Below are 17,826 nucleotides of genomic sequence, written 5' to 3' on the forward strand. Positions count from 1 at the left end.
TTTGCTGTATTGGGAAAAAAAAAGATACCTGTGGTGCTACCTAGTAAAGACATGGAATGATTTCTCTCGGATTGGGTTCAGGCTTTTTTTGGTAAGAGGAGAGCCATCTCATAAAGCTAGTGTGCCAGCTCCTGGGAAAGTGGCAAGTTGCTGGCTGGGTCCTGGCTGTCCAGGCAGCTGTCGGGAGTGCATGACAACACCTCCCCACAGAGCTCTGTGCTAGGGCTGTGCAGGCTGTCATCACTTGGTATTTGCAAAGTCACTCTCCAAAGTGGAAAGTTCCTTCAGGCAGCTACAGTGAGGGACTGTAGGAATTTGTTTGAATTTTTTGCCCGGTTCTACCAGTCTGGCACCCTTCAGGGGATGTACTATGGTTTACATTGCCTTTCTCAACCTTGATTTTTCTGCCATCAATGCTTCAAATTCTGCTCCTTTCCCAACAAGGGGCAGATGGTCTTGTTGGTATGAGTCAAAAGGTAGCAAGTTTCACCACTCCAGCTTGAAACCTGCTCTTTAATTCAGTCTCTGACATCTGAAAGTCTCTAATTATGCTAACATCCATGTTGACTTTGGCTCAGGGTGGGCTGAATCCAAAAGTAGTGCCTACCTTTGTTTGATGTAAGGCAGTGGTACCTCCTAACACCCCTGTCTCAGCCTAGCATTCCCCCAGGGCATGCAGATGCTGGTGAGGCAGCCCCAGGGGCAAGCATACATGGCATTTAGCTAAATCCCAAAAACAGCAGCTAGGCAGAGTGTGTTTTACCACCAGAGGGGCTATGTGTTGATCATCCATGGCATTATTTTCTTCTGCCCAGTGTTTGTGTTGCCTGATTTTCTGGCTGAAAGCTGACAGAGTGGATTCAATACCATGGAGGTGTGGAGGTACTAAACTCTTCTGGTGCAAACTTTCCCCTTGCTTTCATGGCTTGAGTTTGGTGCCTAATGGCTACCTGAATGCAGCCCTTGGTTGGAAGAAGTCCCTTCCCCCAGCTCTCCCTTCCCAGCTGGGGTCCTTTCTCCTTGATGGCAAAACCATTTTTGTCTGCATGGGTGAAGAACCTGGAGCAAGCCATGGTTGGTGGATGATGCTTGGAGACTTTGGCTTTGAGCAAAATCATTCCTGTGCTGGGCCACTTCCTCCTGCACATTTGGTAGGACATCTTTCTTCTGCTTGCATGCTTTCCTTCCCCATCCCCTGCTCCTCCTGCATGCTGCCAGACCCCTCCAAAAAGGTCTGGGACAAATGCAATGGTTCCATGGAGCTGATTGTGTCACTGCATGCTATGACACTGATCTCTTTCCTGATTTTAGATAATAATCTTATTGGGGCAGGGCATGATGCTGCTTCTGCTTGATATCTTCTTGCCTACACCCAAGATGCTGCTTGTGAAAAACAACATGATGATGATGAAACAGAGAAACGTGAGAAAGTGAAACCATCCTTTGAACCAGTGTGCCTGGGAAGGGTGGAGGAAGAGCACAAGGCAAGAGTGACAAATCCCTTCCCTGCCTCTTGGTGAGCCCATGGTCCTGGGCCATGAAGCTCTAGAAAGCACTCCATGTCCTGCCAATTCCTCTGGCTATTCCCTTTTGCCCTCCCATTGCTGGGAGCTCTGCAGTGTTGAGTAAATCCATCATTCACCTTTCACATTCCTTTTTCATGTCAACACAAGCCATGCCTCCATATTCCCTTTCTGCAGGTTTTGTAGCCCCTGGTTAGGGATGAGCTGCCTTGGAGGAGCCCACTAGCAGGAGAAATCTTCTGCAAGGAAGAGTTTTAAATGCCACTGGCCACCAGGAAACTCTGATATTTTGGTTCTAGTTGCTTTCTCTTGCTGACACCTGCAGGACTTCAGACTTCTCTTCTTTTTGCCAAGTCCTCCCTGTCTCACCATGGAGCCATGACCAATGGGAACACATTTAATAAAAAAATAAATCACAATTTTCGTAATTTGTTTGAATGTTGCTATGGAACAGGTCATGGGGGCCAGCACAAGGCTCTGTTTATGCAGTCACCCACAGAGGAAAAAAGACATTTGTTCTGCTTTGAAAAACACCTCTCTCCTGTGGGAAGGGCATCTGGTTTGGGTGGGAGGCTGAGGCCAGCAGAGGGGAGGATGAACTGCGGTGGGACCTCTGCTCAATGCTGCAGCCCCACTGAGCAGCTTTGCAGATGTTCCTGGGGATTGTTTTCCACATTGCTCAATGCACATCACACACTCCACTCAAATATTCATCCTCGGCTAAGAACCGACTGCACTGCAGGGCAATTAAAATAAAATATTACCCCCTCCTCCCTAATCCTCAAGCAAACACTGCTGCGGGTGAAGGTCAGCAAAGAAATGACATCATGAAACCCAAGAGGGAAAGCAAACATCAGTCCAGCTCCATGCCTGGGTCAGCCTCTGTGCTGGGACAGACTTTCCTCTGAGACTTTTTGACTTCTGTGCTCTCTAAATGCCTGGAAGACTTTTTTTTCTCCTTTTTTTTTTTTTTTTTTTTTTTTTTTGGTGGCAACTATAAAGTATGGTATGTTACAGACTGCAACCAACTGCAGAACAATCCACCCCTTTCCTGCTTTTCAAGTCCTGGTGGCAAATGGTGCACAATATCCTCACCACCCTGCTATGATGAAACCACTTGCAAGGGAGCCAGCAAAAAGCTGTGCAGCTGCACTCCAACTGGATGGCCAGGGATCATCCCTTGGCCCATGCTGCTCCTGATGGGACATGATGGGAGCTGAACATAGAAGGGTGTCCTTAAAGCAGGAAAACAACTCATACCAGGTAGCAAGACTTCTCTGGCAATTCAGTACATCTTAGTAGTGCTAGAACAACTTTTTTTTCTTACAATGTCAAGGATATAATTTAACAATGTGTAATTTTGTTTTTTCTTTTAAATTGTACTAGGATGTAACAGTGATTGTGATGCATGAGGGTAGATAAACTTGCATGCAAAAATGAAGGAGTCTGGGATTCAGTTCAAGAGCATCACTTGCAGCACTGTTAATTTTCTATAGAAGTGCTGTTAGGATTGCCTTGCATTGTCTGCTCCTCTCAAAGCAAGGATTTAGAGCTCCCTTGCTTCACCTCCTGCAGCAAAACTTGGGCTCTCTGGGGTCCTTGGGAGCTGGGCAGGATGAGGTCCCTGGTGCCCAGCCCAGCCTGGTGCTGATCTCCTCTTGTGAACCTTACACCTCCCCCAGCATCTGAAGGGCTGAATGCAACCCTGTAAGAACCACGAAGACCAAGCTGGAGGACATCCTGCTCAGGATGAAATCCATCTAGAGGTTTAAGGAGAAATTCCTGCCTTTGTGGTGCTGCTATGTGTTTAATCCTCTCAGAGATTAACAGGGGTTAACAACCTTTCTACCTCCATGTACACAATAGCTCGTGGATATAAATATGTCCACAAACAAATAAATGATGCTGTCCTTGATCCAAAATTGTTATAAATTTATTATGACTATAAAACCTGTGCTGGCCAGGACTCACTAAGCAGCAATGTAAAAAGAAAAATATCTTCCTGGCACCACAAACCCCATAGCCTGGAAGACTTGGTTTTGCAAAGGACCCTCACAACTGGGAATAAACCCCAAAATTTAACAACTCTTTTTTGCTTTTTTTTTTTTTTTTTTTTTTTTTTTGTAAAAGTAAGTTTGCCATGTTAACAAAAGCAGAATAGTTTTATTTAGTGTTCATCTCACACCTTTGACAGCTGCAGCTGTCAGGCACAGAAATACAGTATTAAAATAAACTGAACAGAGTTGCTCATTGAAAAAATCACACTATGCAAACCTGTGGATTGTAACATCAACAGTATAAAATGTAACAAAATTGGAAAATTTAATTTTTTTAAGCTTTTAAAGATAATAGTCCAGGCTATAAAACTATATAAGCATTGAATAAGAAATGTTAAAGTCAACAAGTCTACAACAGATACATCTTGTAAAAACTCAATAAATTATATATATATTTATAATATCTAGTAACATTTGAAATCATGCACAGTTTTGTACATTTTCTTTTTTCAGTACAGGAAAACTCAACGCTTCGAGTACTTGGAATGTACACAATTAGCAGACATTTGTAAGAAAATACCAAAAATTTCTTTTTTTTTTTATTCCAACAAAACAAAACAAAAATCTATAGAAATCTACCTTCTCAAACTTCCATTGAAATAACCTCAGACTATAAATTATTTATTTTAGGATAAGAATTTTGTGGCTCTAAGAAGAAAAAAAAAAATCTTAAAATGAGATGCTGTCATCCTGTTATTCTGAAATAATGATATGTAATATGCACCAGAGAAAAATGGAAAGGAAAGAATTCAGGATGCAATGTACCTTGCCTCTTCGTGGTAGTAGATAAAGTCTTCTGGACAAAAAAACAACCAACCAACCAAACCAAAAAACCCCCCCAAAACAAAAAGAAACAACCCAGAAAAAAAAATCCAAGCCCAAATCCCTCTCCCCCTTGTCAGCTTGATCCACACTAGAATTCCCTTGTTCATTCCTGTGCTTTTGAACTGCTACAGGACTCTGAGGAAAAAAACCAGCACAGCATTTTGAACACAGAAAATCAGGTATCACTGGCATTTTCCAGTGAGTTAAATGTAAATGAAAACACGCAGTCGCTGCACCTCTCCTGCAAACAGTGTCACTCTTTGCTGCTCTGCTCACATGGCATTTCTGAAGCCCAAAATACAACAGTATGGGCAAAAAGGAAAAAAAAAAATTGCCCCGCATCATCCAAAGTCAACACTTCACTTTGCTGCATACTCGTTATTAAATCGACCACAAAGAATACCTTCATTTGAAAATAGAAAAATAAACACCCACACCCCCTTAATGCAGAGTGGTTAAACTGATGGAAGAATTCTTGGCCCTGTTTTTCTGAAACATGTAAAAATCATCTCTCTGTTGATAGTTGTTTGGTTTTAACCACTGCTGATGTATTGAAAAATAAACTTGCTTTTGCTCACTGCAATCCAGGATAAACTAATATTTTTTTAAAATGAATACATATATATATATATATATATTTATAACATTAAATGTAATTTGTTAAAGGACTGTACACCTATACATTCTTTCAATATTTCCCATAAACACAAAAGAAAAACTTGATTAATATATTTTTTCTCCATTTTAATAAGTTAAAAAACCCACCCTTAAACTCGGTGAAATTTAAAGTTTACAGTAACTCTACGCTATTTAAACCAATGAACAGATATGTTAATGTCTATAAATAGCTTTACAAATATACATGTTAAGGTACAATTTTTAAAACAAAACTGTGAAGATATAAAACAAACAAACAAACAAACAAACAATCTTTTCTTTTGCCCAGATCAGTATATCCTAGATTGCAATGCTCATATTTTGAGACTCTCTCAGTACTGCTTTACGTTGCATTAGTACTATACATTCTTTTTTTTTCTTTTTTTTTTCTGGTTTTCTATATTTATTTATATATATATACAGGATATATTTATAGATATATACACAGATTCTCTGGAATAAACCTTTTTGATATAAGTTAAAGGCTCTTGCCTACAGGTACCCGTAACTTCTTTCTCCGAGTCACTGCACGTAGATGGAGCCAAACCGCTGGCGTGGAGGGGTGGGTGGAGGGGCTGCTGCCCTCCCCCTGCCCCTTGGCAAGCAGAACTCTGCAAACCCCCCAAAAGCAACAACATGACCCCCTCCTTTTCCCCCCTTCCTCCCAAAAAACAAACAGCTGTTCCCCAAGGTCAGGCTGTGGCTTGAGATGCCATGTGGGCAGGTCTCCTCTCGGATGGGTGATGTTCTCCTGCCTGGGGACCCCCATGGCCACCACTGGGGGCTGCTCCCCCCCTTGGCTCAGCCCCAACACCCCCTGCCCCGTGCAGGGACCAGCAGCTGCTGAGCCAGGCCAAAGCACTGCCATTTCAGATGACTTGAATGTCTCTTTTCAGATATCTTTTTTTTTTTTTTAATTATTATTATTATTTCCTTTCTCCGTGATGGGTTGCATTTTAATTTTTTAAATTTTTTTTTTTTTTAAATCTTCTTCCAAAAAAGGATACCTTCTATGCAGCTGGGTAATACGATCATGATGCTATAAAAACGACGACAACAAAAATATAGATATCTTTATAAATATATGAATCCCTGCAGGCAACGTGGCTTTTCAGCTCCACCAAAAAGGTTCATGTACAGATTGCATAAGCAAAGAATTTCTACATTCTTTACACTTTTTTCTTTTGTTCTGTGTTGTTTTTTTTTCTTTTTAAAAAAAGGAAGATTTTTTTTTCCTCTTCTTCGTATTGCAGGCACAGAACGGCTACTCTGGCACTCGAAACGCAAGCACGAAGGCTGGAGGGGTCAGCACCTCCAGTTTCAAAATTCTGCTGAGTTAAAAAATCCTCAAAAAAATGAAAAAAAACCAACCAAACCAAAAACCCCAAAATAAAATAATCATATATGATAGATCATCTTGGCAAGAAATTAGTTCCTTCAGGACAAACAGTGCTTCTTGACTTTTTATACAGCAAATGGGAAAAGAAAAAAAAAAAGTAAAAAAAAAAAAAGTTAAATTTTCTTTTTTCACCCTGAACAGCTTGACAACAAGACATCTCTCCAGGCACCACCACGCAGTTCCATTGGAAGATCCTTCACTCTGGTTTCATCCCTGGTGCCCCACCCTCGCACCTCCGTGGGCAGTGTGCTGCCCGCCTGTCCATCTGTCTGTCCGTCCGTCCGTCCATCCATCCATCCATCCATCCAGGGTGTCCTCACGTCCGGATGATGCCATTGCAGGGGGGGTGCTTGGGCAGGCAAGGCTCATCGGGCAGCAGGTCATGTGCAAAGACAGAGTCATCCCCCGAGGAGCAGGTGCTGTGGGTGTCCTGGCCAGCTGGTGAGTACTGCTCGAAGGGCACCGAGAGGTCCAGGTACTCCTGCCAGGGTGACAAACCCATCAGTGCTGGGGTTTCCCCCCACTGGGGACATCGAGGCTCCCCCTCCCCATGTCCACCCCAACACACTCACATCGGTGGATGTCACAGTGAGGACCCTGTCCAGGTCTTCCACCAGCTGCTTGAAGGTGGGACGCTGTGATGGGACGGCGTGCCAGCACTCCCGCATGATCATGTACCTGGGAGAAAAGGGGACAGGAGACCGTCAGCCATGGTGGAGCTAAATGGCACCCACCTGCCTGCCCACCCATCCCAAAATTGCCTGAGAGAACAGAAGATGGACAATGCAACTTCAGCCATGGTGGCCCTTGGTGCATGGTCAGGAGGAGGTGGAGGAGGAGAAGGAGGAGGAGGAGGAGGAGGAGGAGGAGGAGGAGGAGGAGGAGGAGGAGGAGGAGGAGGAGGAGGAGGAGGAGGAGGAGGAGGAGGAGGAGGAGGAGGAGGAGGAGGAGGAGGAGGAGGAGGAGGAGGAGGAGAGAGGAAGAGAGAGGGTTTTGCAGAGCCATGGCCCTCACTACTGTTCCCCTCAAGTGTGTCCACACTCTCAAAGCAGAAGGAACCATCCTAAAGATGACACAGCTGCACCCCCATCTGCCACCCACCAACCAAGTCCAAGGGCTGAGCTGAAAGGTGCTGGGGTGGGTAAACCTACTGCCACCTCCACAGTCTCATGAGAGGGTGTCCCACCTGGGGTGGTTTATTTGCTGGGAACTGGTGCCTGGAGTGGCATTTGGCCATAGAAGGAAGTGGGAGCAGCCAAGGAGGTCACTCCCCCACCACACACTCACAAATCATGGGTGCAGTTTGCGGGTTTGTCCCATCCGATGGCCTTCCTTCAAGAGTTTGAAAGAGCTCCTCAACAGGAATTCCCGGGTATGGAGGACCCTCCCAAAGTGAAGATCTCCCATAGTAGCACTCCAAAAGACCAGCTGGAAACCAAAGAAAGATCTTTAAAATTCAATGAGGTTTTTTTCCAAGCCCCCTTCACATCCCTTCCTCCCCAGCTCAGCTTTATTCCTGTGCAGCCATGCATAGCTAACAAAGTCATCAATAGCATGACTAATTGCCTGGGCCATTTTTACTAGTTACTTGGAGATCTCTTGCTGATCCAACTCAATAGCAAAGAAATCCCAGGCACCCAAGTCTGAAATTTGAAATGAGCATTTAATCAGATAGGTGACAGCCCATCTATTACCCCCAGCTCTTTGTTAAGTCTTCCACCAGCTCCACTGAATGGAACAAATCAAATTATTCATGCACAGCTTCACTGAATTGCAGGCTTGGAACCACAGGCCACTAATTGTGCAAGCTGATACCAAAACTTGCTTGTTACAACACTCATTTCACTGGCCAAGCTGGGAGTAAAATACCCCAACAAAAATCAGCAGAGCACTAAATGTTACACACTCCAGCCCCACAGATGTGCTCTGGTTAAAAAGTTCTCTTCTTCAAAAATATCTTTTGCCTTCTTCATGTTCTTTTTTTAAAAACAGAGATTATCTGGTCTCTGTTTCACTTTCATGCACGCTTGCTCTCCTGTTCTCTAGCTTTGATTTATTCTGTCATGCCCACTGCAGCATTACCTAAGCATGGAAACTATGATTTAAGATCAAGAAAAGCCAAACTATGGTAAAAAATACAGAAATAGAAAGATTCATTTCTCCAACTGCATGCGGAGAGCCTTGAGGAGCACGCAGGGCTGGCTGCTGAATTACTGTAAAAATGCTGTTATTGACCAGATAGTGGAATTAAAAAAATCTGGCATGTACACTGAGCTCCTTCAGCCCTTGCTGAAGTTCAGATGTGACACAGATTTACATGTAAGGCAGGCTCTGCTGTTTGCTTACCATGCAGAGGCACTAAAACAGACATGACAGGACTAAGCAAAACAAAGGCAAATAAATGAAGCGGCAAAATTAATCCCAGAATATATTTGTTGAATATTCTCTGGTCAAGGCTGCTAACAGCAGACAGAGTATTTCAAAGCTCATCCCACGTAGTCAGATGAAGTGTTACTGTCTGGGGCCAAAGCATGGAGGAAGCCAAGGGTAATTTTTTTTGCATGGAGGTTTTGGTTTTTTTTTCACAAACTTTTTTTGGCTCTTTTTTTGATGAGGATCAATCTCCTCATCTATAAACTGGGCAAGAAATACCTGCCTGCCTTCCAATGATTTTGCAGCAGCTCTCTAGAGGTCCTCAGATGAAAGCAACAAGATAACAGTAAAATAAAACCTGTGTTGCAAAGCTGCAGCTTGGAGTTTGATTCATTTGCTATTTGCATCCCGCAGGCACCGCGCAGTGAGAGTCCTGTTGTGTTAGCAGAACATTTGCCTTTGAGGTACTACAGGTATTGATTTCCCTGAAATTTTTATTTTTTAAAAAATGGATGGGTATGCTTACACATCACTCTGGTGAGTATAGACCCGGTTCAAACAAGGCTTCTGGAGCCATCCATTTCACAGGCAGCCGACCCTGTAATTAGGAAGACAATGGGAACATCCATCAGCATATCCCCCAGCCACAATGGCACCAACTGAATCTTCTTTTCTAATGCCAGTTTGTAAACATTTTCATTAAACAGCCACATCTGCCTTTCCCGGTCACTGGGCAAAGCAGTAGTGGCCACATATAAACAGATTAGAGCAGTTGATCCCTGGATCTTCACTGACTGTCTTTGCAGTAAATATTCTCTGTAGAGGACAGCATTTCACTGCCAAGGCAGGTTTAACATATCAGAGCATCTAAATCTTTGCATGGGAATAGCATCCCCTGCTCAGAAATGCCGTGAGCTGTGCAGCAGAGCACAGCACAACACTTGCAGTCCCTGGCTGGAAGAAGCAGTTTGACCCCAAGTACAAACTCTGCTCGGGATGAACTCCAGGGGAAACTCCCGGCAGTGAATACAAGGGCCAGATCCACTGAGATGCAAATCCTGATCCTGCTGGAGGCTAAAGGAGCAAGCCTGATCCCAGCTTTACATCCTACATTAGGGTCATAAACATGGGCTATCATATATGAGGAATAAAGACGAGATTAATCATAATTCTTTTGGAATTTGCTTGGCCCCTGGAGATACTCAGAAAGGACTACTTCATGTTTGAGGCATAATTTGGCTATGGGATGGATCTGTCCTGACCCCCTGTCTCACTGCAGGAGACATCCAGAAATGTTGTCTGGATAGGCAGGATGCCACAAATGGGATTATGCTCTCAGATGTCCAACACAGCTCAAACAAGAGAAATCCATCTGATTTACGATTTAAAATTCCCAAGAATTATTATTAATTTATGATTAAGAAATCCTGCAATGAAGAAAGCTTACTGAATTATATTGAGGATCAGTGTGGGCTTTATAAGACGTCCTGAACATTTAGACCCCTTGCAGTCACAATGCCCTCAACCTTTCACTGCCACCTTCACATGGTGGTGGAATTGCAGCTTTTGCTAAGATATCAATATCTGCTGCAGGGTTCTGAACCAAGACACAGGTCTTCTCTCCAGCCCTTCATTTCTAAACTCATCTCTTCAGAAACTATAGATGGCTCCAGGGACTCAGCCCTAGCTGGGGACAATCTTCTAACCCTTGGTAATGGAGCCAAGAATCTCTGTTGCAAAAAGCAAAGAGAAATGCATGAAAAGCCACATAACTCTAGAAATACAAATGGTGATATTCTGCTATTGAGGGCTCTGGTGGGACCAGAGGTTAGGTCCTTGAGACCTTTTGTGCAATAGCAGAGAAGACTGGAATGTGCTTCATTACCCTTTAGGGAAAAAAAAAACTTGGTATTTCTTAGTTTAGGGCCTTCTTGACAGAGGTGGGACATCTCAACCTGCTGCTAGCACCACCAGTATCTTTTAGGAAGAAAATGGATGCTGGGTGGACCACTGCGAGCAGTCTATCTACAGCCCTCACACTAGGTGAGGCCACAGGCAGATTTCTTGCTACTAAGCTCCTCTATAAAAAGAGATGTGGAACAAGGGCCACTTGCTGCAGGGATGGCTGAATTCCCTGCCAGAAGGAGAACTTCACGTGCTTGGCAGCTCTGTACTTACATTGGTGGTTTTCTTGTAATAGTCGATGTTGTGAACGTCTCTAGCGAGGCCAAAATCAGCTATTTTCATCACATTGTCTTCAGTGACTAACACGTTCCTGGCTGCCAAGTCCCGATGAATGCACTGTGAAAGGTGAGCAAGTCAATAAATAAGGGTTTGTTAGCTGCTTGTGCCTGGAACCAGCAGCACCGCGTGGTTTATGAGCTGCGTTTCATTGACTCCCAAGCTCATAAAGCTGTGGGCACTGCTTAACTCCTCACTTTCTGTGTCACTGCCCCATCATGCATGCTCGGTGGGAGCTACCTCTTAGCAACACCTAATCAGCAGCCCTTTAGCATTGACACAGCCACACATCTCTGCATCCCCTTGGGAGACAAAGCCAACCCTCCTTCTCTTCTGTGGGTGCCTACTGGGACGTGAAGCTGTCTTTCTGCCCTGCTTCCTCCAGGAAGAAGAGTGCAGGCTGGTGTTCAAATAAAAAGAAATTCCTCAAACGAAGGCATCCCCAGTGCATCCAAAATACATCCCAGTTGTTAGCTGAGAAAGAAGCTATGTCAGCCTGCACTGTGCAGACAGGGAGGTTAAAGCCACCACAAACCATCCACCCTCAGCTCTGGACACAGTGACACAAATGACACCTGAAACTGAGCTTGGTCTAACCCTGGTCCTCCTTGACCCTGGTCATGCTGGCAGGTGCACAGCTTCCTGAACTCAAAAGCCTGATTCTCCACTTGCTGACGTCAGGGTAAATCAGGACTAATCCCAGAGTATGGTGTAAGCAAACGCAGCAGCGGGCACAGTGCCAGTGAAGTGCTCCACAGGGAGCATCCTGGGCACCACCACCACTGAGCTTCACTACCACCACACCTACACGTGCTGGTGAGAGGCATAAGCATGTGGGCCTCAGCTTCCTCACCAGTGCTCTCCAGCTTTAGCAGCCTCAGGAGGGAGATGGGGGTGACAGGGGTGTGTGCAGCTCCCGACTCTTGTCTAGAGCAACATTTCCTGTAGTGGAAAGTCACAACTTTGTGTGACACTCACTCTTGACCACTGCTGCCCAAGCCTCAGGACTGCACATTTGAAAGCCAGTTAATTCTACAAGAGGTAGAGGCTGAGCTCCTGAGGACATGCACCAAGCTGAAGGTTGCTTGTGCTTCTATTTGCATTTTGGGCATGCAGGTGACAGCCAGTGCAGTCCTACACTGTGCAGCTGTGTGGCTTACAGATGCAGCTGGCAAAGGGCGACTTCTGCACATGAATGAAGCCCTCTGCAAAAACCCAAGATACTTCAAACTGAAAAACTGGAAGGGAGAAACATGCAGGATTTTGCCCAGAGTTGTCCTCCATGCACCCAGAGCACTGCATACCCTTGAACACAGGAGTCTGACTGATGCTCTTAGCAAATGAGGTTTCTCAACTCACTTTCTGAGATGCCAAGTACTCCATGCCACGGGCCACTTGGTAGGTGCAGGAAACCAAGTCTTTAAATGTCAGCTGCTCCTCAGGCAGCTTGCAGGTGTCAAAGGAATAGTCCATGCCAGGTGGGCGACGTGCCCTGAGGTATTCCCGCAAATTCCCCTTTGAAGCGTATTCCACCAACACGTAGAGAGGTCCTGCAAGCAAGAGCACCATCAGCATCCAGTGGAGGAACAGCTCACACTGTCTGGGGCCCAGGATGAAAGCTGAAATCTCATCTGTAACATTTTGGGCAGCCAGTGATGAATTACCCCAAAGGGACAGTTGAACCTGAGCTTCCCATGGCCCTGAAAGAACCAGGGCTGCTTTGCTACATACCATCCTGAGTGCAGGCACCAAGGAGGTTAATAATATTTTTGTGCTTCCCGATCATTTTCATCATTTCCATCTCAGAGACCAGGTCAGAAAGGTCCTTGTCTGTGGCATCATCTGAGGAAAGCAAGAGAAGAAAGTAAAGAAAGTATTTTGTGAAGTAGCTAACACTATTGCTGCCTAGCCATGTGGGGCTTTGATAGGGAAATAGTACCCAAAATATGACAGTGTTTGGTTTTATTCTACTTTGAGAAGATTAATTAAAACTGGAAGAAAACCTTCCCAAAATAATGTTTTGCTTTGGAAAGATGGAAATGTTTCTGCTTCCAAAAACAATTTCTGAATAGACTAAAGGAAATATAAATTAAAAGAAGCCTTTTCTGATAAGAAATACTTTTTTAAAGATGTCGCCCCATGTAACCTCAAACCCACACTGTTCACTGTTGGGAGCATCCACCCTGTTTGCCCGAGCTGAACTCCTCAGGGGGGTTTTGTTTGTGCATTGTCTGTGGTTACTGCACACAGGGGAAGGATGGGAAACAGACTCAGCTGAAGATGCCCAATAACTCCCCCATTTCTGGCCTCCCTTTAATCTCTCAGGGGTTTGGGATCAAATTTCTTCAATGAAGAAACTCCTCAAGAAGGAGTTTGTCAACTGAATTTCTGCAAACCCCACCTAAGCTTGCTGCATAAGCTTTTCCTAGAACAGGCAGTGCTGGTTGTGGGAGGAGTAAGGAGCAGGCTGCTTCACAGAGCTGGCTGGAAGTGAAGGGGGTTCCCTTTCCTCTCAGGGATGCTATTACCCCCTGGCAGAGAATTAAGTTAATTCCCATTCCTTCTTCCTGATGGGATTTGCTCTTTTAGGTGCTCTCCAAGGAGACAGCCCTCTTCCTCAGGCTATGTGGGTGAAGGGGAAGAAAGGCTGCTCCTGCTTTCTTCTATTGTGTCTGTTTGTATAAAAGACTTGAAAGAGAGACAAGGAAAGGAAATCCCAGCAAAATATGCTCTTCTGCCCTCTGTGGACTCCCCATACCTTTTAACATCTTGACAGCAACCGTGATGGCCTTGTTTGGCTTGTCCTTATCAATCCCAATGGCTTCCGCCATCACCACTTGGCCAAAACAGCCCTCACCGAGCGGCTTCCCCAAGGTCAGGCTGTAGGAATAAGCCAGTGTGTCAGTGGGTACCAGGGTGGTGACACTCCTGGGGGGCAAAGGGACCCTGACCCATGGGGTTGACTTACCGAGTGCGTGCCAATTCCCACTTGGGATCAGGAGGCAGTTCCAGCTCAGAGACATTGGCCAGCATTGGCCCATCACTGGAGGAGAGACGTGTGATCCGGACCAGGGGTGTGTTGGAATTCATGGAAGAGTTGGACTCCAATGACACCTGCTTGGGTAGAGCAAATGAAGTGTTATTGCCAACTGTATTCCTAGGGCAGAGGGTGATCACTGAGGGGCTTTGAGCTACCTTTGCCTACTGACATCTTTCTGGTGATTTCTAAATGGGAAATCCCACCCCCCAGCCCCATCCTTGTAGAACTGCTCTAGGCACCTGTGATCAGGTTTTGAGCTGGTGGAAAGGAGGGACAGGTCAGCCAGTGCCCTCCAACAAGGCAGGAGGTATACTCCATTCTCTTGCTCTGCGTACATCTCCACAGTGTGTACAGGCTATGAAGAGAATTCTGTTTTGACCCTGTATATGCCCACCACAAGCTTGCAGCCAAGGCTGAGAAATCTGCATCCTTTACTTTATGGTTTACATGGTGCTTTTTGCTCCTGCCCCTCAGCAATTACACACAGCAAAGCTTCTTTAATTGTGTATGGAAAGAGGACCCATTCCCACCTCCATGAGAACTGGCTGAAGTCCCCAATAAGAGCACAATTAAACATGCTCTTGCTCCCCAAATTCCTGCTCCACCAGGGAGCCTGGACTAAACTGATCTCCCACAAGATGATCCATGGGTGCATTGACAGACCCTCTTGGAGAAGGGCAAAAGAAACACGGCTGCTAAGGAGCTGCTCATGAACCAGAGTCAGCTGCCACCAGATACTGCTCCACTGGAACAGAAACAGAGTAATAAAAGGGGGTTAAAATCCTAGGCTGCAGCCAACTGATGTCCCTCTTGGGAAATGTTTTTCTGATAGAGCTTCTCACCTGGAGAGAAAATTGCAGGGGGTGGGGGATGGGGGTGGGCAAAGCAAAAAGAAGAATAGGGTGGAATAGGAATCTTGTATCTACTTTCTGTTACCTGTCTCTTGAGTGGAAATTTGGAGACTTTCTGTACAGTGGGGGTGTTCATGGCTTTTTTGTTTGGCATTTTCATCCTGCAGATAATCACAACAACCAGTACGAGGATGAAGAGAAAAAAGCCAGTTCCATAACTGAGAAGTCCAGTGTACACTGAGCCCGAATCATCCATTTCCATGAGCTCCTCTGCTACAGGATGACAAGAGATGGAAGTCAGGATGGGGCAGGCAGCTGCCTCCACACAACTACACATATGCAGCACAAGAATCTGGGGAGGACTTGCTCAGCTATGCCAATTTTCTGAGTGACTTCAGTGTGGACACGGACTCTCCTAGGCCAGTGGTTTTCTACCTGTGGCTGTAGCTACAATATTAGCTCAGTTTACCTTTTGGAGGGTAATTTTACTGTCCTTTGATGCAGCCCCAAGGTTTCTATGAGCCTTCAGTCAACAGGTTGAAAATCACTGCTCTAGGATGGAGGCATCCTCACATGTCTGTGCTGTTCCTCTGACCCAGATCTTGCTTTCTCCACACATCCACACCACAGAGATGGATGTCTGGGATGTGCAAAGGTTGCAGGACTGGGGTTTGCTGCTGATTCAGATTCTCCAGCAAAGATTTCCACCAGACCAGTGCCTGCCTTGAGGGACCAAGGGGCTCAAATGGCACCCAGGGTAAGGCATCACACATGGAAAAAGCCTCTGGGGAGCAACCTATATAATTATTTTGTGAAAACTCAGTTCTGGGAAGAGGCCTGGCCCAGTGTGGTCACTGAATCAGGATGGTGATGGCATGAGCCCATCGGCAGCGGCTGCCTGACAGCCAGACTTTTTTTGGGACCTCAAAGCTCAGCTGTGTTTCTCCCCTTGTTTCTTTCAGGTCAGGCATGCAGACCAGAGGAAGGAGCCAGAGTGGGACTGATTTTCAGCCCCCCAAAGGTGTGCTGGTGTCAGAGGAACAGTCAGCAGTATGAAACTTTATAATGAAGTCATGCTGGCAGGGTCAGCTCACTAATGGCTTGTGTGCATCTCTGCTGCCCCAAAGCAGCATCTTTGGCAAGCAGCTGGAGCTTTGACCCTGGCAGCTGCAGCAGGCTCTGAATCAGGTCTTTGGTGGCTGTGTCCAGTGAAAAAAGGCTGGGGGTGACACTGGGGACTGCCCCAGCCCCTGTGTCAGCTGCACAGGGCCTGCCACTGCCAAGAGACCACCTTCTCCTGCGGGAAAGGGTCACCAGATCCTGTGATCAGGCACTATGGTGGGTGCCTTGGCTCACACCATCTTGCCCTGTGCTCCATGTCTCTCCTTCCATGGTGTGGTCAGGGGTTTAACAAGCACAGGTTTCCCAGATGGGCTGCATCTTCCACTTTATCTGTGGGCAGAGCTTCAGGGCTTGCTGCTCCAGGGGTCTGCCCTGCACCGTGTCTGACTTCAATATAAAGTTCCACTTCAGTGTTTTTTTTTGGTGGGTTTTCTCCTGCTTAATTCTTTGCTTGAATAAGAGGGGTGAGATCATACATTTTAAAAACAGCATAGCAGTTGGATAAGAAAGTATCAGGAGATTCTCAAAAGAACAGACACTAATCTTCTAGCCAAAGGAAACAATTTCCCATCCAGTGGACAGCAGAAGCAGAAATAGGATCAGATCAGCTGGCAAATAAACACAGAAAAGACCACCAGATCCAACCATCAGCAGGGCTGGGTGTAAGGAAACCCTCTTGAGCCCTGGCAAATGTGATTACATCCAGATCACCCACACAGAAAAAGCCAGGCTTAGAAATGCCAAAGTTTCCAGTACCTAAACACATCCTGAGATGGATGGGTTTCAAGACGGACCCAAATGTGGTCCATGGCTGGGTGAGCCCAAGCAGGACATACAGGATTTTGGTATCCTTTCAGTAAGAGTCTAATGAACATACTCCAGGTGTGTTCTTGCACCAGCTGCAAGGCACAGCACCTGTGAGGTTTGACATGAATATTGCTGGTGCTTTCCTGGACCATGCTCACACCTCTCCTGTAGCTGGAGGCAGATTCTGCAGGTGAAGGGACAGCACAGCCTTGTTCCCCTCCCTGTGAGAGCAGACCCCTCTCTGTTGCATACTCTGCACTGGCTTCATTGTCAATGAGAGCTTTGCACATGAAAGGACCACAAAATTGAGGTCACTCTGGCCTCGGGTTTCAAGCCCACTGCAGCTTTCATCAGCCACAGCTGGAGCAGGCAGCATCCAATGCCCCTGGGAGCCCCGACTCCTGGGCTCTCTCCACAGCTGACTCTCCTCGACCTTCTGTTTGAGATCACTATCTCAGCCTGTTCATCCGTGAAGCGGAAATAACGCTACAGGCAGGGAAGGGTGTGCTCATACCAACCACTTATGCATCTCATTTTAGGTTGGGATATGAGATTAAGACAGAAGGGTTCCTTTATAAGACAATCCACTGCCCACGTACAATTTAGGTACCCTGTATCATCTGATGGGGAGGTTTCCTTATCCCACTGGTAGTCCAACAAGACAAAGCTCCTCATTTTGGCACTTAACAGTCTCCTAACAAAGAGGCTGTGAACAGGTCCTTATTATCTGGATTAAAAAAAAAGATACTGGGCATTTTGTACTGTTACTACAAAAATTTATCTTGAGATGCAATCTAAAAATTCCCAGCTGTGAATATGCAACATCAGAGGCCTTCTGCTGTGCAGATTTAACAACAGCACAGCAAATCCCAGAGGAGAGCCCTCCCTGGATAACAAGCCCTCTTCCAAGCACGGGATGGTCTGCAGGAAC

The 17,826-nt window shown here is 45.8% G+C and overlaps 1 protein-coding gene across 1 annotated transcript in view; it reads right to left on the reverse strand.

The window, feature by feature from the left end:
* Positions 1 to 3,666: 3,666 nt before the first annotated feature.
* Positions 3,667 to 17,826, reverse strand: part of FGFR3 (fibroblast growth factor receptor 3) — a 56,139-nt gene continuing 41,979 nt past the window's right edge. Inside the window, 14 exon segments of the mRNA XM_030450673.1 lie at positions 3,667 to 6,942; positions 7,034 to 7,139; positions 7,749 to 7,777; positions 7,779 to 7,808; positions 7,810 to 7,839; positions 7,841 to 7,889; positions 9,361 to 9,386; positions 9,388 to 9,432; positions 11,013 to 11,135; positions 12,435 to 12,625; positions 12,807 to 12,917; positions 13,834 to 13,955; positions 14,044 to 14,189; positions 15,052 to 15,239. Coding sequence (XP_030306533.1) covers positions 6,778 to 6,942; positions 7,034 to 7,139; positions 7,749 to 7,777; positions 7,779 to 7,808; positions 7,810 to 7,839; positions 7,841 to 7,889; positions 9,361 to 9,386; positions 9,388 to 9,432; positions 11,013 to 11,135; positions 12,435 to 12,625; positions 12,807 to 12,917; positions 13,834 to 13,955; positions 14,044 to 14,189; positions 15,052 to 15,239 — 1,361 coding nt within the window. The 3' untranslated portion in view covers positions 3,667 to 6,777.

The sequence above is a fragment of the Calypte anna genome, chromosome 4B (assembly GCF_003957555.1).
Source record: "Calypte anna isolate BGI_N300 chromosome 4B, bCalAnn1_v1.p, whole genome shotgun sequence".
In the NCBI taxonomy this organism is placed as follows: Eukaryota; Metazoa; Chordata; class Aves; order Apodiformes; family Trochilidae; genus Calypte; species Calypte anna.